The sequence below is a fragment of the Myotis daubentonii genome, chromosome 10, assembly GCF_963259705.1.
Source record: "Myotis daubentonii chromosome 10, mMyoDau2.1, whole genome shotgun sequence".
Taxonomy (NCBI): domain Eukaryota; kingdom Metazoa; phylum Chordata; class Mammalia; order Chiroptera; family Vespertilionidae; genus Myotis; species Myotis daubentonii.
The window spans coordinates 67,251,988-67,277,109 of record NC_081849.1 but is presented as its reverse complement, the minus strand read 5'-3'; the positions used below and the strand labels follow the sequence as shown (position 1 = coordinate 67,277,109).

Below are 25,122 nucleotides of genomic sequence, written 5' to 3'. Positions count from 1 at the left end.
TTCTGCATACCCCTCTCACTCCAGTGGAAGGACTTCTTTCCAGAAAAAAAGAAAAAATATCTTATCCTTAACTGATGGTTTTAGTCCCAGGCATCTGAAGCACATAGAACTTAATAGATGTGCCGTTAACCTTTCTTGTATGAGTGCCCAAAACTCAGGGTGGCCTCAGTACAGAATTTTATAAGAAAACATCAGAGGCATTTAACCAGCTTTGGGCCTATGGCAAGCTTTTCAGAAAAAAAAGTGAAGAAGTCTTTGCTAGTGCCACTTTCCCTGCTTCTAATGTTACTTCTTTACTCTTTTCTTATCCTTTTTATTCATTAATAATCGGGCTCAAGAGCAAAGGAAAGTAAACTTTCCTTACCTGCCCCCATCCCCCCACCCCCAGGTATACCAGATGCCTCCAGCAGTCCAGATACAATACCTTGCAAAAGACAGAACCCAAAACCATCTCACATGTCGGGGAGTGCTGAACGGACCGTGAGCGCTTTGGGGGCCCAGCTGAGGGGAAGTTAAGCTAGAGATACATTCAATTGGGGTTATAAATCAGTACTGTACTGTTGCTTCATTATATTGTTAGATTATTACCATCCATCCAGGAATACTCCTGTATGTACTCAGCATGGCATACAAACGCAGAGGGCCAGGGATCATGTCATCACATGGAAATGTCCTGTGATGTCAGAGCAGTGATAGACAAAGTTTGCCATGTATGGAGCCAGGCAAAAAGTATCAGAGTAATTAATACAAATATGATGTTATTTATCTGGGTTTTATAATACTTATAGTGGTTGTCAACTTTTCTCATTCTTAAAAAACCCTCATTAGTATACCAATTTTGAATGTAAATGTTTGCATTTTTTTATTAAAGAGGACACCCCCAAAATCATGAGTTTCAGGAACCAATGAAACCTACATCTGCCTTTGTTCACATCAGATGCAGCGACCACAGAGCCCAGGCTCTAGTAGGCAGGGTGTCTTGGAACTGTCTGTGGTGCTGGAACCCAAGTTCACTGGCCTCTCTCCATGGTGCCTCCTGAGTAAGCTTGTCTATGCCAATAAATTGTGCTCAGAGACCAAGAGTCGGGACTTTTCACTGAGGTCACGGTTCATGCATAGAAATGGATGCTTGGCCCATTTAATATAAAAAGAGAAGAGAGTTGAAGAGAAAACCACAGATGACTCCCGAGAGTCAGGGAAACCCACAAGACAGGGGCACCAAGAGTATCAGCTAGAGAAAAACATTGACCACCAAGCCATGCCTGAGTCGAGGCCAAGGGTAGAGAGGAGGGACCTGGTGAGGAGGGGGACGTTGCAAGAACAGGCTAGACTGGGGTGGGGGCTGTCTGCAGGAAAGAGAGAAGAATGACTGGGGGTTGGGGGTGGCCTGAGAGGAAGCCCTGGGGCAGAACACAGGCCCTTCCCATTGAGCTTGTGGAGGACACGCTGACTAAGCTGAGACGTCACCCCCACATCCCCATGGGAGAGCCTCTCTGAGTCAGAATAGATGTAAGTGATGGTTCTATACAGGCTTCCGGCGTCCGTGAGGAGGTGTGGCTGACTGTCAGAATCTTGTCTCTGCTTTGAGGGGGGCGCTCAGTTTCTTGGGAAGTTGGGGGTGTTTGGACAGTGAGAGAAGGCCAGGGTCCAGGCCCCATGAATGACTTTCATCCAGCTTCGCGGGGGTGAGACTGGGCCCCCGAAGGATGCACATGCCACCGCCGGAGTCATGATGTAGCAAGCAATGGAGTCTTAGGAGTCAATTTCCATGAGAAGCACGAGAAAAGCAGGGACCATAGCAGGGGCAGGGCTGACACATGTCTTTTTACTGGAACACACTGGTGGGGCTGAGGGGTGACTGTGGGTGACAGGAGGCTCTCATCCCCTTTTGCACTGCAATGTATCATCAACCCTCACCTCTTCCAAATGAGCTAAGGCAGAGCGTGTGTCAGCTCAGCCAGCGGACCTTCTGATGTAATCACCCTTTGTAGTGTGTTGAGATGCTCCCCCCGCACCCTCCCGTCCCCCCACCCTCCACCCTCACCCCCGCCCAAAGACACGTTGAAATCCTAACTCCCTGTCAAGGTGATCTTATTTGGAAATAGGGTCTTTGCAGATCTTATTAATATGAGGTCATACTGGACTAGGGTGGGTCCCACATCCCTAAAAGAGGAGCAGAAGACAGGGAGGCACAGAGACACAGAGGGAGAAGGCTGGGCGGTGACTGAGGAAAGACTGGAGGGATGCATCCACAAGCCAAGGAATGCCAGGTGCGCAGCAACACTAGCAGCCAAGAGAAAGGCACGGGGCAGAGTGTTTATTGGGCCTTCCAAGAGCACCACCCTGCCAACACCTTGCTTCTGCACTTCCCAGAACTGAGAGAATTGATTTCTGTTGTGTTAAGCCGCCCAGTTCATGGTGATTTGTTATGGCCCCAGGAAGTGGCACACCCTTCCTTGGACATGGTCATTATTTCATATGCGGTGCATTTGTTCCTGCCGGTGCCTCTACATGGAATGCTCTTCCCCAAGGCATTTGCAGGGATCCCCCCAGGATGGGCCAATGAGGCAGCGGGCAGAACACCCCGATGCTTAAATGCCTGCATCTTGGATAGGCCTTCCTGGCTGCCCTGTCTCAGCCTACCCACCCACTCCCAGTGCTTACTATTTATCAATGGCTCTACTGTCTTCCTGACACTTTTCTCTACCTGAAATCAACCTCATTTCTTTCCTTTATGTAGAAGGTAAGCTCCTGACAGCGGGGCCCTGGTCCCTGAGGCTCACCAGTGACACAGCAGCTCCCAGCACACAGTAGGTGCTCAAGAAATACTTGATAAATGAAGGGTTAGATGCTCAGCAAGCAGGTGTTGACTAAATAAATGAAAGCCACATGCCTTCTTGCCACCATCCTCCTTCTAATAAAGTTGATATCCCTAAGCCTCTCCTTTATAGAAATTTAGGAAACAACTTTTTCAGAGTCCAAGAAAAATTATCTCTACATTAGCCTTTTACAACACGGCATCCTGAAAGTTAGGAGAGGTCTTGGTGCCTGAATTTCACACGTGCAATCATCACCTTTGCCTCCAGAACAGGGCAGGGAAGCCGGCTTTGTTCTCAGACCAGAAGGACGCTGCAGTGGGCGTCCACCAGGGGGCAGTCTAACCAAGTTGAAGGCTCAGACGCATCGAAACTGAGTTCCCTGGAAGGCAACCGACAGAAATTAAAAGACCAAAAAAATAAGGTGAACAACATCACTACTCCGATAATCTCCCAAGTGAAAGCAAGATTAATTTGTAGAAGCCACGAGGGAGCGGAAGGCACCCAGGAAACGCAGTCGCGAGAGAGCAGGGATGGAGGCAGCCAGCGGGGGTGCGAGCGTACCCTCGCACCACCCCCACAGTGGTTCCTGTGGGTGGGCATCGCCGCTCCCTCAGTTCTGACTGAGGACCCCCAGACGGACTCTCTGATCCAGGATGGAGACTGCACCCCTGGTTTGTACCCAGTGGCGTAGGGGCCACCTACACTCCTAAAGATCTGGGGGTTTGAGGCTATGGCACAAACTACTGATTGCCGGCCAGAACCCATTCTCTCCTTCCAATGTTATGGGGTGCAGTGAAGTGTGGCCAGGTGATCACCTGTTGGCCAATGAGACATGAGCTGATGTGAGGCTTCTTTAAAGAGAAATGACTGGGCCAGAAAGAGCTCATCGGCCTCCCTCACTCTCCTGTGGGCCTGTGTCTGAAACAGAACCCACCAGCCTCCCAGCCTCCCAGCTTCCCAGCCCCACGAGGCACATTTGGCCAATGGCCTTTCCAGTTGCAGGGCCACCGGCTAACTCCCCATTGACGCACCATCTTCAGAGTGGCCCGCCCGTCCCCGGAGGGCCTGGCACTGCCCTTGCCTGGCCTGCAGCGGACAGTCATTATTCAGGGCTTTGTAAGACAGTCACCAAGTCTGAGCCACCAGGAAAAATGAGAAGACATTTATTGAATCGTCTACAGCAGTTTGACATCCTCAACATCCCGGACGAGGTGTGAGCACAGCATTAATAGTGGCAGCGGGAGCGGATCTGTGTGGCTGGTCTTTACCGAGCGAGATGGAGCCCAGGCTGACCCGGCTCCCACAAGGGGTCCTGGAGCTGCGTCTGGGATGCCAGGGTGGCCCCACGCTGGTCCTCACAGGGGCAAAGCGACGGAAGACAGACACAGCACAAGACACACGTGGCCAAGAACACATACCCCAGGACTGGAGTTCAGGGAAGGAGAGGGAATGGGCACGTGGCCCACTTGAGGGATATCCCAGATCTCTGGAGGATTCCCGTGGGTGGCAGGGGACGCTGACAGCACCCACGTCCTAACCCAAGAACAACCTGACTCACGATGGAGATACGATACCCCTGGCAGGGTGTCCATCGGGGCCTGGCCTCGCCTCTCCCTGGTGCTGGTAGGTTTCTACAGGCGGGACAAAGGTTACCCCAGGAGGGCTCAGGGCCGTTGACAAAGAGCACAGGGAGCCTTTGGGGGTCTTCCCCATAACCATCCCCACACGCGTGGGGTCACCAAAGCCCTTTCTCACAGGGGTCTCACGGCCGCCCCTTCCCTGGCCCGTGGACAGACGCACAGCGTGTCCTCCCGCTTCGCGAGTCGGGAAGCAGCGGCCCAGAGAGGTTCAGCCAGGAGGGGCAGCCCAGGGTGGCACACAGGTCCCCCACGTCACGGTGACCCCGCCACCCCTCCTGCACTCCGGAGTCCTAACAACTTCTGTGGCCAGAGCCCTGCCCAGCGCCAGGCAGAACGTGTTCTGAACAGATGCTTCCCTGAGGGTCTCATGGGGGGCCCCGTGCAGGGCCCTGTCCTCACGCATATTTGCACGGGATCCCAGTGGGTGCAGCGCCAGGCTAGGCCCACCTGCATTTTGTCATCAGCCCAAGGGGGAGGTTGGACCTCTAGTACTTTGTGAGTCACCCTGAAGATGCACAGAGGAGTCGGGGCCAAACAGCAGGCCGGCGGCAAAGCCTGGAGAAACCCAGGTCCCTGTGCCCTGGTCAGGAGGCTCAGGTAGGAATCTATGGTGACAAGCACTCACTGCTTTCACTTTGGAGTGGCCTTGAGGGGGTCAAGGGGACTCACAGAATGACAGGAAGCCTCTCCCAGCTTTCCTTCCGGAAGGGACAGGGTCAGGAGGAGGTGAGAGCACCCTGGGTCGGGGGTGGCCTGGAATGTCAGGCCCCCAGAGTAGCCAGTTCAGGGAGGGGAGGGGTCCGAGAAGGACAGGCCCCTGGGTGGGTCAGAGAGCTGCCCACTAGACAGAGGATGTGGCCGGGCCTCAGGCATAGGGACAGTCACAAAGCTCAGTCCTGGGGGCCACCAGAGCCTCTGAACCCCCAAATCTCACACTCTGACCCCTCACAGGCTCCCTGCCTGAGTCCCGCTGCCCCAGGGCTGGGCCTTTCCAACACTGCCTCATCCCCAGGAGGACCCAGCCTCCCCTGGTGAGCTCTGTCCTGCAGGTCACATGGAGCAAGAATCGCCCCCTTCCTGGTGATGACCTTGGAGAAACACGGAGTCGGGAACTCTGCCCCTCCTCAGCCCCCCCACTCCCCACGTCCTCCCGCTCCTCACTCAATGCGGCTTCTTATCCTTCCCGCACCAGGCAGACACTGAGATCCTGGCCAGGGCCCATTCCCAGCAGATGACTGGTGTTTAGACGGAGAATCCAGAGGTGCATTGGACGGGACAAACCATCTAGTCTTACTGTCCATTTTACAGATTTGAAAACAAAGGACCAGAGGGCGAGGCTTTCCCCGGACCTCATGCTCTCGCCCCCCATGCCTGTGACCCTGAAGGCCAGCTGCCTAGCCTCCTGGAACATCCCAAATGCGGCAGGGACCTCGGCTGACACGACGGGCAATCGTTGGTTCAGAGAGAGAAACCAAGTGACAAACCAGCGGGAACCTGGGACCCACCAGGACCCAGGCCCAGGCCCAGGCGGCCGCACGGGGAATTCGGGGCTGGTTTTGTGTTTGCTGATCCGTGGTCTCCACAGAAAGTCACAGCCTCTCTCACAGTGAAGCAGGCCTACTGATGGGGCAGGGGGACCCCCCCCCCGCCACCCCACAATCTGGAGGTGACCACTGTCCCGGCCAAGGTCAGGGCTGGGTCTGCACACCGTGCCCAAGGCACTGGTCTAGTTGTCCCTGGCCCGACCCCTCCCTCCAGCCCACCAGCTTCCACTGTGGTGTCCACGTGGAAGAGGCGGCTGTTCCGTTCCTCAGAATAAGCAGCACCGCCCACATACCTACTCAAACGTACACATCCAGACCTTGGGTGACGCCCTTTACCCGCTTTCCACCTGGACTGGAGGGTTACGGAAGCACGGAGCCTGGAGACGCATTAGTCCCCTCATCCCCCAAATGGGGAAACTGAGGCCCAGACAGGGAGCGCTCTGTCCACAGGCCCAGTGGTCTGAGCCTGGCGGCAGGCCCCCCGTCTCTGAATCCCAGCCTGTGGCCCCTTCCAAGCCGCTCAGGCCCCTCGGAGTGCAAGGTGGCCCGCGGACACGCCTTTGGGTAACACACTTGTCTCGCAGAGCGGGGGAGGGGGTCTCGAGGTCAGAGGCCAGACGAAGGACCGCGGCACAGCCCACGGCCAGCCCGCGTCGCCAATGTGCCCAGGAAGCGGAGGCAGCCCCTCGCCCTCTGATTTTGCCAAAGACGCAGGGCCTCCTGTTCTCCAACCCACACAGCTCAGCCTTACCGGTCGCTCCGACGGCCTCTCCAGTAACGAGCAGCTCACAAGCCAGGCCCCTTCCCCCTTCTCAAACCAGACAAAGCCACCCGCACCGTCCACCCCAGCTCCGCCAGCATCCCAGGCACGACCGTGAAGCCAGTCCACAGACACTCAGCCGGGACATCAGAGCTGACACAGCACGAAGCCAGGCCCACATGCGGGTGTCCCCACACTCAAGGCATGCATGGTGCTCCAACGCCATCCTCCACCCCACCCCACCCCAAACCTGGGTCTGGCCCATTTCCTCCTCACACTGTGGGGGGCCAGGACTGGGCTGGGGTACCCAACTCCTTCCATCTGCAGTTTCTCCTAAGAGGCATGGGGGGGTGGCTCCCCCTTCAGCATCGAGGACACCCCAGCATCCTTCCTGTGGCTCAAGGGCAAGAGCACACGGGGGTGTTTGCCCCGGTCTCAGAGAGACTTCCTAGCTGAGGCCCAGCCCCAGGAGCTAGTGGCTGGGGCTCCTCGGGGTAGCGAGGGGCAAGGGGGGAAATAAGGGGGGCGGGGGGGTCCTGGGCCTGGAATCGGGCCCACGGAGGGTTAAGGTGCTTCATCCTAGTCATGGCTTTGACTGAGGGGAAGGGAGCTAAGGAGGACTTGGGGGTTCTATGTGGTGGACGTGGCTGGGGAGCAGTTATTCCCAGGCATCCATCTCTCCTTCCACAGCTGATGCCTGGGCGGGGGCGGGGGGGGGACGGGGGCAGAAGGGAGGCTACCGGGTGACTCCCTGCCCGCGTGCGTCCGGGTGAATCACGGAGATGGTGAAAGCTTCCATGGGTCCTTCCCCGTCCATCTCCTTCCCATCAGATGCGCATTTCCAGCTCTTGGCCGTCTTCCACGGATCAAATGAAAAGCACCAGAACGTTCCCCGACCTTTAGCCCCGCACCCAGACTGCAGTCTCAGAAAGGAAGCGCCCTGGAGCGGTCCCACCGCCTGAAACCCAGGAGCTGGGCACCCGGACACCGAGAGGTTGGGCGAGCAGGAGGGCCCTCACATCTGGCCTGCACTGAAGGCCGCTCCGGCATCCACGTGGGACCCTGGATGGCCTCGGCAACTGGCAGGCCTGAGAAGGGCCCCCGGCTGGTGAGGAGTCCCCTCGAGAGTCAGATACTCTGAGAGGCTGTCCGGCTGGCCCCACCCGAACCCCCAAAGCAAGGGTGTCGGCCTCAGGACCAGGTCAGGCGCTCGCTGAGGCTGGGGGGGACGGGGGCGGTGGAGCTGGGACCTGCTGGTGGTGGGCAGGGACACTAGACGAAGGGACCGGATGGTACAACTTTCCCACATCTGATGAGTATTTACACGTCTGGGGTCAGGGCCCAGGGGTCTGTGGTGGGTGGGGCCAGCGCCAAATTGGAAGGGGGGTGAAATACCCTCTGCACCTGCATCCTCCTCCCCCCTCGGGGAGCCCGGCTTCTGGCCCAGAGCCTGCCCGAAGGGAGAAAAGAGGCAACATGCGTGGCCGGCGCCCACTGGCAGCCCGGCCTGGCGTGAGGAGAGGAGGGCGGAGGGGGCTCAGGTGGCCAGGTTGTCAGCCGGGAGGCCGGACATGCGGATCTGGGAGCTGCTCTTGCTCAGGATGGAGAGCTGGGTGCCCCCGTTCACCCCGCTGCTGGCCAGGGACGGGTGCCGGTGCTTGAAGTCCACGGCGAAGTAGCGGTTCACCTTCCAGCTCCGCCACTTACGCTTGATCTCCGCCTGCACCTGCAGGGAGCAACAGGGCCGTCACCTCCCAGCAACATCCTCTCCGACCTCCCTTGTCCGCCTGCCTCCTGCCCTGGGGCCGCCCCGACTGGCCCGGCCACCTCCAGCCACGCACCGTCCACCCCCAAACGGCAGCTGGCAGCCCGGCCCCCAGTGGGAAAGGAAGGCTGTGAGGATCGGACCGAGCCCCAAGCCCACGTCACTGCTGAGCCAGGCCCGCGAGTGGCTTCCTGGGGTCCGTGGCCTCTAGTGTCCACGGCCAGTGACCAGCCGCCAGGGGCCTTCAGGAAGCTTTGCAGCACTGGCCCTGGGCGGACGGATCGGGGCAAGGCGCCCTCTTGCTGACCATCCACATGGGCTGCACGTTAGACTCGAGTGGAGAGCTTTAAAAACCCAGACGCTCGGACCCGACCCCCAACAAGCACGTCCACATCTCTGGGGAAGTCCTGCGCCTGTCTGAAAACTCCCAGGGACTCCAGGATGCAGTCCGGGCTGAGAACCACAAATAATGCACCCCCTGGGCGGACACCCCCCTTTGATCTTAGCATGGTGTTTGGGGGGCACTCCCCATTCCTGTGTTTGTGCACCTCCCGTCTAGAACCTTGGTGGGGTGGGGTGCACAGACTGCACAACTGGAAATGGTACTGGCACCTCTCCAGCCCAGCTCCCCGTCCACAGCAGCCCCGGGCAAGCCCGTGTCCTCCCTGTCTCCCCTCTGCCTCTCCGGGTCTGGCCTGGTCTGGCCTTGCTGTAGGTCATCGGCGACCACTGAACCAAATCTTCTTTCTTATATGCAGAGTGGGGAAGCCCGCCGAGTCTTCCAACCAAGAACCAAGCCTGGTGCCCCGAGTTCCCATCCACCCCCAGCCCCACCACCTCAGCACCTCTGGTCTGGGCTCCGCTCAAAGCATCACCCTAAGAGGTTAGATCTGGGGACCCCAAGAGCAGAGCACTGGACGTGAGCATCACTAGAAGGTGCCAGGCCTCTCCCCGTGGTCTCTGCCCAGTCCCCACAGTCCCCTTCCTACAGGGGCGGGTTTGGGCCGGCTGCCGGCTGGGAGCAGCGCTGAACTTTGTCCAGCTCCCCGCTCAGCACCCTTGCCCATCACAGCATCCTGAGTGGAGGGCACCACTCCTCTGCCTTGCCCTTCCTCACTTTCCGTTCTTCTTTACTAAGGCACATCCTATGAGAGCCCCCCCGGCGGGTTTGCCTCTGCAGTTGATGCCTTTATGGGGGCGGGGGGGGGGGGTCTGCTACAGAGGCTGGGCCTCGGCTGTGCAGCGAAGTGGGAGAAAGTCTGGCACAGGAGCGGGGGTGGGGGGAGGAGGCTCTCAGGACACCCTGGCACCATGCCATCCCGTCCCTACCCCTCACCCCCAGTCCGGTCTGGGAGCCTGGCAGAGCCCCGGGCTGGATTACGGGCCCTGTGTGCCAGCAGGTGGCACCCTGTCTGCTCCCCAGCGAGCCCACCTCCACTGCTGAGAAGCCAGAGGGCAGGGTCTTACCTCCCCGTTCAGAAAGCAGTAGAGAACAGCCACCACGAAGCCCTGGGGAGAGAGAGCAAGGACACCTGAGCGTGCCCGCCAGGACCTCCACGCAGGGTGCGCGGGACGGGGCGGGAGCGACCAGGGAGCAGAATAACACGGTCACTCGGATGGGGCCACCTGCCGCCCGGGAAGCTGGGATGAGAAAGTTCTGCTCCACCAAGACGGCCACAGCCATGGAGCCACCTGGCTGAGGAGGGAGCCCCTCCCACGGACGCACCTGGCTTCCGAGCTCACACCTTGGCCAAGTCCTTCCCTTTCCCAAAGGCCAGCTCGATGGATCCCTCTTCCGCCACGAGGCCGCCCCTGAATACCCCAGAATGTCCTCTGGGCTCCCCAGGCAGCCTGCAGGCCCCCCAAGGGCAGACTCAGCACGACAGCCCTGCCCCGTGTTATATGCACCCCTCCCTAGGCCACATGCTCTGCACATGCACACCCAGTGCACACGCTCTGCGCACGCACCCAGACACCGTGAGCACGTGCTTGCGCACAGCAGGGTCCGGTGCCCTACTGTGCTCTTTACGGAATTCTCTGCCTTCAGATTTTCTGGCAGTTTCATCAGCATAAGAATTAAGATGAGGGAGGGAGACACTCAAGGCAGTTACACAGAGGACCTTTCAGACCCTCCAAGTCAAATACATGTTTAAACACGTGGGTTCAGAACAGGTTCTCTGCTGTAACCTGGGGACACTCCGGGGAGCCAGCCCTGCCTGCACGGCCCGCTCGTGCGCCCGTCTGCTCAGCTGCTCACTCTGCACTGTCACACCACCTCCCCGTCGCTGACTTGTTTACAGCCCACCTTCCTACTCCTTACAGATGGAGTCCCTAGTGTGTGTGCGTGTGTCTGTCTCTCTCTCTCCCTCTCTCTCTCTCTCCCCCACCCCGCCCCCCGTGGGTCATTTATTTATATGCCCGCGTGCTCTCCCACCAGTTCCGCTCGCCTGGCACTCTGTGGCCAGGTCCTGTCCTAGGGCCCTGACTTGGGCAACGCAGAGCCCCAGCGCTCACGGGGTGCCCGGTCCACAGACTGGAGTCAGGGCAGGGACACAGCGGTCTCTGGAGGCCACCCTGTCGGCACCTGGAGCGCGGATGAGGGATGGGGAGCCACCGTCTTAGAGCTCCTGAGAGGCCGGGCTCAGGGCACCCGGCCACAGTGACAGGAGACACCGGGTCTCACAGAAGCCAGAGTGCAGCAGCAGCAGGGCTCTCCCAGCCCCAGCTAGTCTAGTGCTCTCACAGCAGAGATGGAATCCCGGAGGCCCAGTTCAGGTTAAAGAAGCTTCTAGAACCACCAGCAGGTTAGGGCCAGGGCCCTGGATCCCTGTGAGCTCCCCCCCCCCCTTCCCCTGAACGTACCTGGAAGGAGCCCAGGCCCAGCTCGAACACCAGCCTCTCCCTCTTGCTGACATACTCGGGGGAGAAGGCGAAGATCGTGTAGTGGATCCCAAACAGCGGGATGAGCAGCAGGGTGGACCGCGCCAGCCGCCTGTCGGGAGAGAGGAGGACGTCCGCTCTGGGGGCCACCAGCGCTTGGGCCAGAGCCGTGGAGGGCAGAGAACCCCAGTCCCAGCCCTTTATTCTCCCCAGAGCCCTGTCCATGGACCCTCCTTCAGGGTTCTCCCCACGTACTCAGGGCCTAGGAGGGGAGGTGGCCGACGGAGCCCGCACCCAGAGCTCTCTGGGAGGCTCTGGGGGTGGGGGGACAGCCCCCAGTCTGCAGGGCTCCTGTCCCTGTAGGCCACATCCTGCAGACCCACTAAACGTGCGCATGTGCGTATGTGATTTACAGACACCCCTCACGGGGAAAGCGAAGGCAGGGCAAATACGAGGGTGGGATGTGGAAGGCTTGAGTAACGACATGATGGGCCCTCGGCAAAGCCCACAGTCTCCTGCTGCAAAGGGAGCTCCCGGGCTTGAAAGAGTCTGGGGCTAGTCATGGAGAGTGACAGGGAGGTGCTGAGGACAGGGAGGGAGGTGGGTGGGGGGTGGGGGGAGTGGCCACAGAAGGAGAGACTTGGGCGGAAGGACCTACTGACTGTGGGCATGAACAATTCCCATTCAAGCAGGAGAAGCCTGCCACCCAGGAGAGAAAGCTGCCTGCGTGGGGGTGGAGACATCTTGCCCAGAAGCCAGCAATTCTGGGTTCCTCTGCCTGCCCCTGGCTCCTGGCCCTGTGGGAGGGGCTCTGTTCTGAGGGGTGGGGCACAGAAGCTACGTGAGACATCAAGGGTGTGCACAGTGGTGCCTTTGTAGGCTCTGCTCTGTGAAAAGGGGGCTCCTAGAGGGTCTCCAAGCATGGGACCCCATCTCCACCCACCCCAGCATACTGGCTGAGTCGGGCGAGTGGGAGGCTGGGTCCACAGCTGGGTGTGGGGGCTGCCATGGGATTTGGGGCAGTGACACCGCGCATCCCTTCCTCTTCCCCATCCCAGCTTTTCTGGGGCAGAATGTTCTGTGGAGTCTGGGCTCTGGGTCTCAGAAGCAAATCCCTGGAGCCGGAGTAAGGCCCTTGGCTTCCCAGTGGGAAGGAAGGAGGGAAGGGAAGAAAGAGACGGAGGGAAGGAGAAAAGGAGAAAGGGGAGGGTAACCTGGGGAGGTGAAGCCCCTCGAGGGCTGGGCGCCCACCCCTCTCCCCCTGCGGGCAGCCCATTCTGCAAGACCTGGCATCCTCAGACCTGGGCTGGTGCCAGCAGGATCTGAGCAGGCACCCATCTGGGCCCAGGCACGGTGCTGCAGGGTCTATCCCTCCATCGTCTGCTCTCCCTCTCAGGCTGCGGCTCCTGAAGGTGGCTGGCACCTCACTATCCCCACTAGCCTCGGGGCAGCACGTGCTGGCACAGCGCCCACCCCCAGGGCCTGTCCATGGAGGAACAGATGGCCGCACAGCCGGTCTGAAAGCCTTACACTGACGGTGACCTGGGCACTCGGTCCTCTGCTGGCACCCGGAGCCTGGCACCGAAGACAGCAGGGAGTGTTAGCTAAAGAATGAAAATTTAAACCCAGCTGGTGTGGCTCCGTGGTTGAGCATCAACCTATGAACCAGGAAGTCATGGTTTGATTCCCAATCAGGGCACATGCCAGGGTTGTAGGCTCGATCCTGAGTTGGGGGCATGCAGGAGGCAGCCGATCATTAATTCTCTCTCATCATTGATGTTTCTATCTCTCTCCCTCTCCCTTCCTCTCTGAAATCAATAAAAAGATACTTAACACAAAAAACGAATGAAAATTTAAAAAGAAGAGGCAAGTGGCCTGGACATGCAGACACGTGTATCTTGGGGGCCCCTCGGTGACGCTCCCTAAAGGGGCTACTTTGCAAGAGCAGCTTAACTGGGGGGCTCAGGAGGGAAGGTGCCCTGGGACGTGCCTGTGGTCCCTGCCTTCTCCCTCCAGCTCTTCTCCCACAAATGGGCCCGTTCCCAGGGACTTTTCCCTGCAATTTGAAAAGTGCCCTGGACACCACAGGGCCACCCTCTCCAGCCTTTGTGTTGGCGGTGGATGGCCAGGGGTCAGTGTGTGAGACACAGTGACCTTTCGGGCAAGGGCTCCGGCCCTGCCCAGCCCCTGGCCAGTGTGGCGACTGGTATCAGGTGCCTGCTGCACAGCCAGGGATAGCACCTTCCCTCTGGCAGCCCTAAGGCTGCCCGGAACAGGCAGGGAGTATGCTGGGGGCCCAGCGCATCCCAGGGACCCTCTGGCAGATGGGGAAGTGGAGGCAGGTGGGGAGATCTCTGGGCCCAGAGTTCTGGGGCCTCTGCCCTTCAGAGCTGGCCAGAGGCCTTGGAATGGGGACATACGGTGTGAGCCTCGCGACGCCCCTCTGAGGACAGTCACAGAATCACCATTTGATCTGATTAACCCAGAGACAGTGACACGGGCCCTTGGCGTCTGTCCCCTGCCCCTAAGGGGCATCCATGGCAGAAAAAATACCCAGAACAGCTTCCCACAGTCAGAGATGCTCATCCTACTTAAAAGGATGTCCAACGAGGTGGCTGCTCCGGCCAGAGACACCCTGGGGCCAGGTGACAGGACTCCCCTGGGTTCAAGTCCTCACCCTGCCAATTATGTGACCTGGAGTGGGTCACTTCACTTCTCTATGCCTCAGTTTTCACATCTGTAAAATGGGGATAAACAAGTACCCACCTCCTAAGGTTGTGGTGGGAACTCAGAGAGTGAACACAGACCGGGCACGTGAGTGTAAGTGAGGTTTCCTGCAGTGAGAGGCCCTGTCTCGGGTGGGGGGAAACCAACCCTATGAACTCGAGCTCTAAGACTAGCAGAAATCATTTAGCAGTTCCAAAGACTCGGCCAAGAGAAGTAAGACATTTGGAAAAGACCACACATCAAGGCAGCAGCCAAGCCCCAGCGGCTCCATCCCCACGGCCTCCTTTCCCGGGCCACAACCCCGCCCCCAAGAGTGCAGAGAACTCACAAGACACACAGAGGTCAACATGCAACAGCCAGGGGTGCTCGGGGCTGGGGGCACTGTGCTCTGCTCTCCCCATCCAGCGGCAGGACGCGGGCTCCAGGCGGTGGCGGCATGCGCCCCCCTCCCCTCCAGGACACGGGCCACAGCCACGCACACTTACAGAGTAATGGTGGACAGTTCTGACATCTTGCAAGAGTGCTGCTGAGCCCGCTCTGGCCTGCAGTAGCATTTCTGCACGCAGCTGCTGGTGCGACAAGATCAGCACTGGTGTCAGCCGGGGCACCGGGCCATGGAGAAACTGAGGTGGGACTTAGAGCCACAGAGTCCACGGGGAGGGAGGGGAGGGGAGGGGAGAGGAGCCGAGGTTGTGGAGACAGGACCGGGCAGTGACATGGAGAATGAGGAAGCCGAGGGCCAAGACAGGGTCAGCTCAGGACAGGGAAACACACACCCATACATGTACACGTCTGTGCATGGACATGCACACACACATGAGCATTCACACTGGGACCACCGACGTGGGGGGTGAGGCTCAAAGAGAACACGTGTTCAGAAGGTGGGGCCTCGGCTGGGTCTCTGAGCCAGAAGCTGTCGCCATGGGCAGCTCTGGGCTCAGGGCGCGGCCTTGTCCGAGGTCACCCAGAGAGCTGAGCAACTGGAAACACCATGGATCTCGAGGTGCCCAGCCCTGGTGGACTGAGCCTGGACCCGGGCAAGCTGTGGGCTCATTACAGAGCCTGACTCGATGGCCACCGTCTCCCCTCTACACCTCTCTTCTTCCACCCGAACCTTCCTGAGCCCCCAGGCACTTCGGGGCGGGCATACGAGGGCACAGAGGTGGCCTGGACAGAACAGACTTAGTCCAGACCCGACCTATCCACGGTGACAGCCACTACCCATCTGTGGCTGAGTTTAAACTAAATCAAATAAAAAAGCCACCTCCTCGCAGGCCCTCGCCACACGGCAAGGACTCGACAGCCACATGTACTAGTGGGTGCCATGGGGTCAGGACAGATCGAAGGCATCCGCCGCCAGAGTCCCAGCGCACAGCACTGGTCGGGCTCAACCTCCTGAGAGAAGTCTGATGGGCAGGGGCTGAGGCTGAGGGGGCGTCTTTTGGGCACTGTCCCTCTGCCTGCAGAAACAAGTCATCTGCAGGGGCATCTACGTGTGGGCCCGGGGTCCAGTCTAGCTGGACATGCCAGTGGGCGAGGCCGAGCCTCCCTCTGCAGAGGCTCACACGGAACGCCCATCTCTTCCAGCCCTTCTCTGCCCTGTGGATGCTTGGGGTGGCACACACCCGACACTTCTCTTCCTCCTCGGACAAACACATACGTGGGGGATTAAGACTGCAATAGACGCGCCCGCTTCACACACCCTCCTCAGGCACCACGTGGCCCAAGCCCGGGAAGCTGCCCGTGCCTGCCGCTCTGAGGGGCCTGATCCAGTAAGGGAAATGCAGGAAGGGCTCCCAGCTCCATCATTTGTGAGTCCAGCTCTCTGAGAGCAAGTCTGCGGGTCCTTGGCCTGGGGGACATGCCATTCTACGGAGGCAAACCTTCGAGTCACACATTCCTAAGATGGAGCCAACCGAGGTCCCCCAGCGTCCGTGCCCCAGTGTGGGGGTGGGGTTCTCACCTAATAAACAGCATCTCTCAATCCCCACCGCGCTGTGAGGTGGGCGGAACGGCCCATTTTATAGATGAGGATGTGGGACACGATGCTCGGCTACCCAGAGTGGGGTCCCCAAACCAGCAGCAGCAGCAGCCCCCCCAGAGCTCCTTAGAAGCAGAATCTCAGGTGCCACCCAGACCTCGGCTCCGAACCGGCGCTTTCACACGATCCCCCAAGTCAAGTCCTGCATTGGAGACGGTTCCTCCTGTGTCCTCAATGAACGTCAGAGGTCTGCTTCGTATGCACACAAAGGGACAGATGGGCGCACGTGCGCTGCTGCTCCTCTCATCACATGCACATGTAAGTGTAATTGTAAAAGGTTGGTCGGGCTTTCAGGAATGGATGCCATCCCACTCTTCACGTGGATTTGCTGCCTCCCCCAGGTTGAAAGGGTGGCGACTCTCCCCTAAGGTCAGTGGCCTGGCCCCTCAACCTTGGCCTACGTGTGGCACAGAAACCGGGGTCCCGGAGCCCGAGAGCCCGAACCTCGGATGAGCCTCCGACACAGCTGCACACAGAATTCTAAAGCCTCAGCTGCTCCCCTTTGAGGTCTCTCCTCCTGGCGCTCCCACACGTTTCCCCTTCCTGGGCTGGAGGCCAGAACTCAGCCCCTGGGAGACCTGTGCCTCTGATGGGGAGTGGGGTGCAGGGAGCAATGGGGGGGCCTGGCACTGGGGAGGGCTCTCAGAAGGATCTAGGGACAAAGGGAAGGGCTGTTCTTCCCAAACACACCCCTCTCCCAAATCCTCAACCCACAGAGACCCGCGGACAAGAAACACGAGAGCGTGGCAGGAAGCCAGAGACAGGCATGAGAAAGACGTCAGATTCCCTGCCAGCCACAGCAACTAGTGAAGGAGGGAAAAGGAATTTAACCACGAGGGAGAGAGAAACCCAGGCCGACGCACGCACTCAGTTCTGATTTGGATCCAAGGAAGATAAGAAACTCAGACAAGGGTGCTGGGTGGGGCTTCTTGGCGACCAGCGCCAGCCAGTCTCCGCCGTGGCAGGAAGGCAGAGAGCCCACTCCCGGCCCGGTCCTGCCAGGCTTTGCTGTCCGTCCACAGGAAGGTCAAAGCCATTTCCAGGTCTGGGCTCTCCCATCTATAACCAGCAATGCAGCACCTGGTTCCCTGGGCCCCTGCTTTGGTCTCAGGCCAGACTCCACGATGCTTCAGTGCCTTTCGAGGGCGGGGCCGCCGGGCTGTGGGCCTAGGCAACACCTGACCGGATGCAGCAGAGACCCCTGCAGGGAGACCTCCGTGGGCAGCCCCGTCTGTGCACCCTCATCCTAGTGACCAGTGTGGCACTGGATATGCCCAGCCCGCAGGATGTCGTGGTCTGAACTAGAGGCTCCCCCTGATGCTAAGATGCTGGGAACCCCCAGAACCCAAGCCAGTCCCCAGGGGGGCTTTCCACCCCACACTGGTGCCCCTGCCAGAAGCCCAGCTGTGACCTTGGGTGGGGCCATTTTCCTTCTCTGGGCCTGTTTCTCTCTCTCTGCAAAATGGGGTAACCACTCCCTGCTGCCAATCCCTAACAGGAGTTGGGATGCTGGGGTGCTCCGAGACGGGAGCGGGTGCTTTCGTAGTGGAAGATGGAGCCCATGAGAACCGGGCGCCGTGCGGGGTGCCCGAGTCCCCGACTGGAAGCGTCCTGCCTGTACTCCGCCCAGCCCGGAAAGGCCTGTCTGCAGAGGTGAATGTCATCCTCCTGACCCTGGGTACATGACGGCCCTGCTGAGCCACCCAGGACATCACCGTGCCTGTTCTCTGCTCCTTCCTTTACCCGGGACCACGGAGACCCTCTGTGGGGTCCCTGAGGGGGACGCAGATGGGGTTTCCCTCCCCCACACCAGACCCAAGAGGCAGCTCCCGATGCCCACCGTGCCGTGGGAAGCCCACCGGGGATAAAGCCCTCCTTCAGGGCCTGGCCTGAGCCGCTCAGCGCAATCCTGTCTGCCCTGCAGCCTCCCCCTCCCGCCTCAGAGCCCCTGCTTCTCACAGAGGTAAACGCTGGTCCCAGGGAAAGGCAGGCTAACCCTGACCCCGGGCGGGCTGAGCCCTAACCCCTGCCCAAGACCAGGGCGAGCCTGAGCACAAGCCGAGCCCTGACCCAGGCCCGCACTCCACGCCCAAGTCCTGACCCCGGATGCTCATTGTACGAGGAGCACCAGGGAGAGAGTGTGGGGGGCTCAGTGCCCCCCCCCCCGGGCCCCCAGGTCCGTGAGAGGCTGGGCCGAGAGCGCCGTCTTGGTCTACGGAGGACACACCCTTATCAGCTGAGCCGCTGGCACCAACCTACAGGAAAGGGGGTGAATGCTGGTCTGAGGGCACAGGCAGGGGGTCCTCTCGGGTTTTCTTGGGGACTCCCAGGCTTATATTTGTTCTGGAAACAGAGGAAAAAACCAAAAAGCTGTAGGTAGGTCTGAAGGGCTTCTCAGCCCAACACAAACTTGGTGGCCCAAGGGGACAGGGGCACCACCCTCAAACCCTCTCCCACGGGCCCTGCTCCTTCCAATCCCCCACCGTCTCCCTGCCCACAGCAGACCCCTTGCAGCTCAATGCCCTCCGGTGGGCAGTTTCACACAAGGCTGGAACCCCGGGGCCTCTTCTTCCAGGAAGCCTTGTTTATATACTTGCTTACCACCCTCCTCTGCCTGGGATGTCCCTGAGGCCGGGAATGGGGGTACAGTGGAGCCTGGGGTGCAGGGCCTGCCTGCCTGCAGCGCAGCTATGCCTTCACGCTTTCCCACTGGACTCCTGGCCCTCCACCGATAACCAGCTCCCTCGGCTGCGACGCGGGGGTTACATGCGCATGCAGACATTTCTGCGCCCATCTCACCAGACCCTCTGAGGCACCGTCCCCTTCATGACCCCTCACTCCCGCAGCAGGGCCTCCTTGACTCAGACCCTCGCTGAATTGAATAGGATCAAGCTGACCCTTGTCCTGCGTGGGTCTTACCTCCCCCCCCCCACGCACCCCCCACACACACCCCCGCCCCCCATGTGCAGACCACATCCATCCAAGGGTTTAACCTTTAGGGCTTAAGATGAGCCCATGCTTCGCTTTCTCTATAAAAAGGACCTGGAGACTTTTTACACGAGAGAAGCAAGCCCTTAGTGGGTTCTTTAAACATATATGCTCACATGTACACTTCACAGATGGTGTGTTGTTGTTTTTTACAGATTAAAAGGTTTTTTGTTTGCTTGTTTGTTTGTTTAATATATTTTTATTGATTTCAGTTGAGCAAGTCTATTGGTACCAGTTGCTCACTCCGTGTCTGTCACATTTTGGTAATTCCTGCAATATTTCAACTTTGTCGTTATCATTGCATTGGTTGTGGTGACCTGTGGTCAGTGACCTTTGATGTGACCATGGTAGTTGTTTCGGAGCCCACACGCCAGGCCCTCAGAAGACAAACAATCGACAGATGTCGAGTGTTCTGACTGCTCCAGCGACCCCCCGTTCCCCAGTCTCTCTCCCTCTCCTCGGGTCCCTGTTCCCCAAGACACAGCGACATGGACGTGTTCTTATTCAGGCTGTGGCTGGGCCTGTGTGTCTCCGCACAGGCAGAGTGAGGGGGCGCAGGGAGAAGCCCAGAGAAGGGGTCCCGGGACCTCAGAAGAAGAGACGGATTCTACCAGGACCCGGGGCCGGGCGGCCGAAGCTGCCAGAGCCCGAAGGAGCAATGAGGCTGACTCGGCTACACACTGGTGTCAGGGATCTGAGATTAGTTCGGTGGGAGCCAATCCACCCTCGAGCAGGAAACTGGGACCAGACACAAGGACACAGATCCTGACACCACCAGACAGGGAAGGGGGAGGAGGCAGCAAGGCCCCGCTGGCCAGACCTGGGGACAGGCAGGAATGTCCTCTCTAGGACACTTAGTTCGTTGCAGAGGACAGGCCTGGGAGACTGAATGACATGATGGGTGAATAATTTTTTTACTGCATGACATACACGTATAAGCAGAGGTTGGTAGGAACTTGCAAAAGTATGAAAAAAAGGAAAAAACAGTAAATGAATAACAAAACAGGAGGGGGTTCCTTTCCAACGTAATGGAATCGTCCTCTATGCAGACGAAACAAAGCTCCCCCCGCCAGGCCCTGCGCTGGTCCCCACCCCAGGGGAAGGGCTCCACAATGGGTGGTGCCTGGGCTGCACAGACAGACAAGGGAAGCCCCAGGGAGTCTGAGGGAAGGACCTAGGATGGCTCTCTGAGCAGTCTCTGCCCCCCCCCTTTCTCTCTCTTTCTCTCTCTCTCTCTCTCTCTCTCTCTCTCTCTCTCTCTCTCCTTCTCTCTCTCTTTCTCTTCAGGAGAATGGTTGGGTCGGGGAGCCCTCTGCAGGGGTCTGCCTGCTGCCCCACTTGTCCACTGAGCAGCTATTAAAATTCTGGGGTCTCTGACGAAGGCAGGACAAAGCCCCCCACAGATGCAATGAGAATACCTCAGCTCCTTCTAACCTGCTCTCCTCTTAAAAAGCCAAGGAAGCAACTCCTGTGGCTCATCCCCCGCCCACGGACAGACCCCAGAGACTGCCCCCAGAGTCTCTGTGCCCATCTGGCCCCTCCGGCCACCCACAGGGACTGGCCTTCCGCCCCAGCATCAGAAGTGTCTCCACTCCCCACACACCTAGCTGGTCATGGTCATGCTTCTGATCGTGAGGCAAGAAGAGTCAGGTAGAAGGTACTCAGTCTGACTCAGGGTGGGTCGAGGGCTGGGACAGGCTGGGACGGGGTGGGACAGGGTGGGCCACAGCAAGCAGGGATACGCTGCTGGGGACATGACTGCAGGAACACTTGTAGGAACAAACCACAAGGCAGTGGAGGTGAATGAAGAAAACCCTACACTCAATGCTAAGAGGCAGCCTGTGAACCCCATCAGTCCAAAACGTATCAGATGCGCCTTTGCTCAGGGAAGAGGGAGTTCCAGGGGGAGGACCGGACCCCAAAGTACAGCTCCTCTCTGAGGGGAGAAGAAAAAGACTCCCTCCTTCCATTACCCAGCAGCGAGAACGTCCTCGCGACCTGCTGGTGGGGCTGAAGCCACTTGCACACAAGGGCCGGGATGGGGCCAGCAGGCAGCCAGTGGCACTCATGAGCTTCCCAGAGAACCGAGATCCCCAAAGGAAATCCGACTTCTGAGCAACCAAGACCCTAGCTACCCTCGGGAACCTGGCAATTTCCGTCTTGATTTCCTAGGGTGACATGTCATCGGCCAGTCTCCTCCAATCTCCTTTCCCTTCCATGCCAGCGCCATGTGGATTAGGAACTGCTGGCTTGGCTGAGGAGAGATGGGCAACTAGACTCCAAAGGCACTTTAATCAGAAAGGAATCTTGCAAAAGCCCACGCTAGGCTACCCTGTCCCCCAAACCCAGGCCTGTCCTCCGGTGGCCTGCGTCAGGGCCCCCTGAGCTGGCGGAGGGGACGATGGCGTTCACACGGCGGTACTTACAAGTAGATGCTGGACTCGTTGCCTCCCATGTCCGGAGACTGAAGTTTCTGCACGAGGATGAAGATGATGCCCACGAAGAGCCCGAAGTTCACCTGAGGAGCAAAGGAAAGCCGACGGAAATGATGCTGGGCAGAGCCTGTCCACACCCCTGCCTCTGCATACGCCACTATCCTTCCAACAGGGCCCCCAGCCCCATCCAGCCGAGACCCCAGCTGGACCCAGAATTCGGAACGGCGTTCATTCGGTTGAAATGACAGACGAGACAGATACAGAGGAATTCCACAGGAGTACCGAGAAATGGGAAATATATCATTAGTGAGCCAGGAAAGTGAGTAATTTCTGGCAGAGAGAGAGAGCAGACAGGGTCGAGGTGATGGAATCATTCCGATGCCAGACAGAAAGAGAAGAGGCTGCTGCAGAGGTGAGAGCTGGCCGCTGGGAATGCCAAGGTCACAGTCACTGAATATGGGGGGCCAGAATGGACAACCACACTCCTTATCCATCCAAGGCCTGGGAACGGTGACAGCAGCATTTACCTGCAGGTACAGATCAGGGCAACAGCTCTCTAATCAAAGTGGGGAGCAGTGTGTACGGTGAGGAAGGAGGGAGGCGAGCAAATAAATAGAAACGAGGCACCACAAGAGGAGCACACGGCAACATCGGATGCAGCCAAAGCAGCGTTCTGAGGAAAACGATAGCCCAACACTTACTAAAAAATGATAAATGCTGAAGATAAAATAATTAAGCATTCAAATCGAAGGCTAGGGAAAGAGTACCACAAAGGTAACGTATACAAGAAAATTAAGAAAGACCAAAATTGATTATTTTTTTTTAAATAGAGGAAAAAAAGGTAGACCGGGTCAATAAAAATATATTTCCATTTTAGGTCTTGTTTGTTTGTTTTCACAGAGCTGTTGGGATTATACAGCATGCCATGTGAGGGCAGGGTGCTGCTCATCAGGTACTCTACCGCCCTCATCGGTACCTGGAACTTAGCTCAGTAAACACTGCTAACTGCGTAAGTCCATTCAAAGGGGGAAAAAGTAATCAGAAAAACAACAAGACTAAAAGCTTCCCTATCTATCAATAGTAATCTACTAAAACATGTAATGAAAGAATAAATCCAGACTGGCTGGATTTATCTTGTAGGTAAATTACAAAGACAACTGAAAAAACTGTACAAAACGTCTCTATGAGAAAGACAGAATAAATGGAGATTCATGCATGTTCTTGGAGAAAAAGACTCAATATTTTAAGTCTTTATATCAGTTACAGTCATCCCTCCTTCCTCATTCTGAGCGGATGCTTAAGACCGTGGAGAATACCAAACCCTAAATATCCATGTTTTTTCCTATACAAACCTATCTGTGATAAAGTTTAATTTATAAATTAGGCATAGTAAGAGATTAGCCATACCTAATAATAAAATAGACCAATTGCAACAATATACTGTAGTAAATGTGAATGTGGTCTTTTTCTCCCTCAAAATATGATAATCAGTCTGATCACTGGCCAAGATGGCTGCTTTGACTAACAGGTGTGTAGCCTATACAGTGAGGATACACTGGACAAAGAGACGGTCCATGCTGGGGTAGGACAGCGTGACCCAGCGCAAGATTTCTTCATGCTACTCATAATAGCGTCCAATTTAAAATTTATGAATTGTGTATTTCTGGAATTTTTCTTTTAGAATATTTTTTCCAGTCCGGCCAGTGTTGCTCAGTGGTTGAGTGTCAACCTATGAGACAGGAAGTCACAGTTTGATTCCCAGTCAGGGCACATGCCTGGGTTGCAGGCTTGATCCCCAGTGTGCGACAGGCCGGAGGCAGCTGATCACTGATTCTCTCTCATTATTGATGTTTCTATCTCTCTCTCCCTCTCCCTTCCTCTCTGAAATCAATAAAAATATATATTTTTTAAAAAATTGTTTCCATACCACGGTTGACTGTAGGGAACTAAAAACTTAGAAAGCAAAACAGTGGATAACTGGGGGAAATGTGGGACTGTATCTTCCAAATTAGTTTATAAATTCAGTTTAATTCCTATAAAAATTGTAATTAGACTATTTTCTTGCAACTTGCCAAAGGATTTGAAATCACTTGAAGAAGAAAATCTACAAGAAGATTTTGAAAGAAAAAAGAATAAAGAAGGGAAAATTAGCATACCAGATACGAAACCATGCTACAGTGTTATAGTAACTAGCCCAGTGGGGTACTGACCATGAAAGGAGCTAAGAGATTAGTAGCATCAAACTGAAAATCTGGAACCAAATAAAATACAGTGAGTGTTTAAGATACAATGACATTTCAACATAATGGAGAAAGGATAATCTATTCAATAGAAATAATTGAGAGACTGGAACATCTATCCACTAGGGGGAAAAAAAATAAAATTAGATAAAATTAGGTATCATTTCAGATCAAGGAAATAAAATTTCAGCCGGACTAAACCATGTAATAACCCAATCGACAAAAATGTGACAAAACAATTAAGAAGCATATCCTTCTGTCATAGGTCAGGAAAGTCCTCCTTAAGTAAGAAACAAGGCTCGGAATGTGGAAAGAGGAAGCCTGAGGGTTTGACTGCATAAGAGTTATGCCGTCTTGGAAACACACTTACAAACACGTGTACCGAATGTAGTGCTACTATCCTTCAAACAATAAGACAGACAACAACGGGGCTAGAAAAATAAGCATAAAAAAATAAATAAAAAGGTAATAACCAGAATAAAAACAAATTGTCAACAAATATCTGGGAAATGCCCTGAGGCACTAGCAACATGGAAAAATGCCTATTAAAGCATCGAGCAACCATTACCCCCTGCCCCAAAAGACTGTCCACAATTATGCACAGAACCCTCTCTAGTGGTATCTTTTGCGATGAGGAAAAATGGGAGCATATAAACAGCCAACGCTCTCAGGATAGCTAGAGCATGTGCACATCCATGCTGCAGAATACAATGCAGCCATGAGAAGGAGGAGGCTGGTTCAGGTTTCCTCTCCCGTTGTGCCTTTATGCCCAAGCCGCCTCTTCCCTGCTCCTTGTCCCAAGGGCACTCACCATTATGGAACCAACCACGGGGCCTTTGATCACCCACCAGAGAGGAGTGCTGTCATTCATATCCCAGCAGCTGAGAGACAGAGAGAGAGAAGCGAGGTTATGCTCAGGGACAGGGCCCCTGCAGGACCATGTATCTGGCCCTGGCTGGTGCTTCCCCTGCAGCTCCCTGAGGAGGGGTGGCTGGAAGGAGAGGTCTCAGGTGCCGCAGGCCTTCCCTCAGCAGGGATTGCAGCCCGAGTCAGGGTCACCACAGGGCTCCTGGGCAAGGGCCGCCTTCCCCTTCACACCTAGGACTCTCGGGGGCGAGTTTCCCCTGCACTCGTCCTCCCATCCCTGAAAGAAAGCGGATGCTCCGCTCTGGCCCGGGAGCAGAGTGGGGGTCTGAGCCATGCTCCTTCCCACTGCCTTCTGGCTGAGGTGTGGCTGGGTGGACCCACCTGTGGGCGGCTCAGGGCGCAGTGGGTGCCCAGCC

The 25,122-nt window shown here is 57.0% G+C and overlaps 1 protein-coding gene across 4 annotated transcripts in view; it reads right to left on the bottom strand.

Annotated features, from left to right (window-relative positions):
* Nucleotides 1-8,056: 8,056 nt before the first annotated feature.
* ADCYAP1R1 (ADCYAP receptor type I) overlaps nucleotides 8,057-25,122 on the bottom strand; it is a 41,398-nt gene continuing 24,332 nt past the window's right edge. Inside the window, exons 12-17 of one of the 4 annotated variants that reach the window (XM_059712691.1) lie at nucleotides 24,651-24,720; nucleotides 21,591-21,682; nucleotides 18,436-18,519; nucleotides 11,391-11,520; nucleotides 9,996-10,037; nucleotides 8,057-8,489 (exon numbers count right to left, since the gene is read on the bottom strand). In XM_059712691.1, the coding sequence (XP_059568674.1) occupies nucleotides 8,301-8,489; nucleotides 9,996-10,037; nucleotides 11,391-11,520; nucleotides 18,436-18,519; nucleotides 21,591-21,682; nucleotides 24,651-24,720 (607 nt within the window). In that variant the 3' untranslated portion in view covers nucleotides 8,057-8,300. Of the gene's footprint in view, nucleotides 8,490-9,995; nucleotides 10,038-11,390; nucleotides 11,521-14,620; nucleotides 14,705-18,435; nucleotides 18,520-21,590; nucleotides 21,683-24,650; nucleotides 24,721-25,122 lie in introns of all 4 variants that reach the window. The other 3 variants (XM_059712690.1, XM_059712692.1, XM_059712693.1) reach the window with 3 other exon arrangements.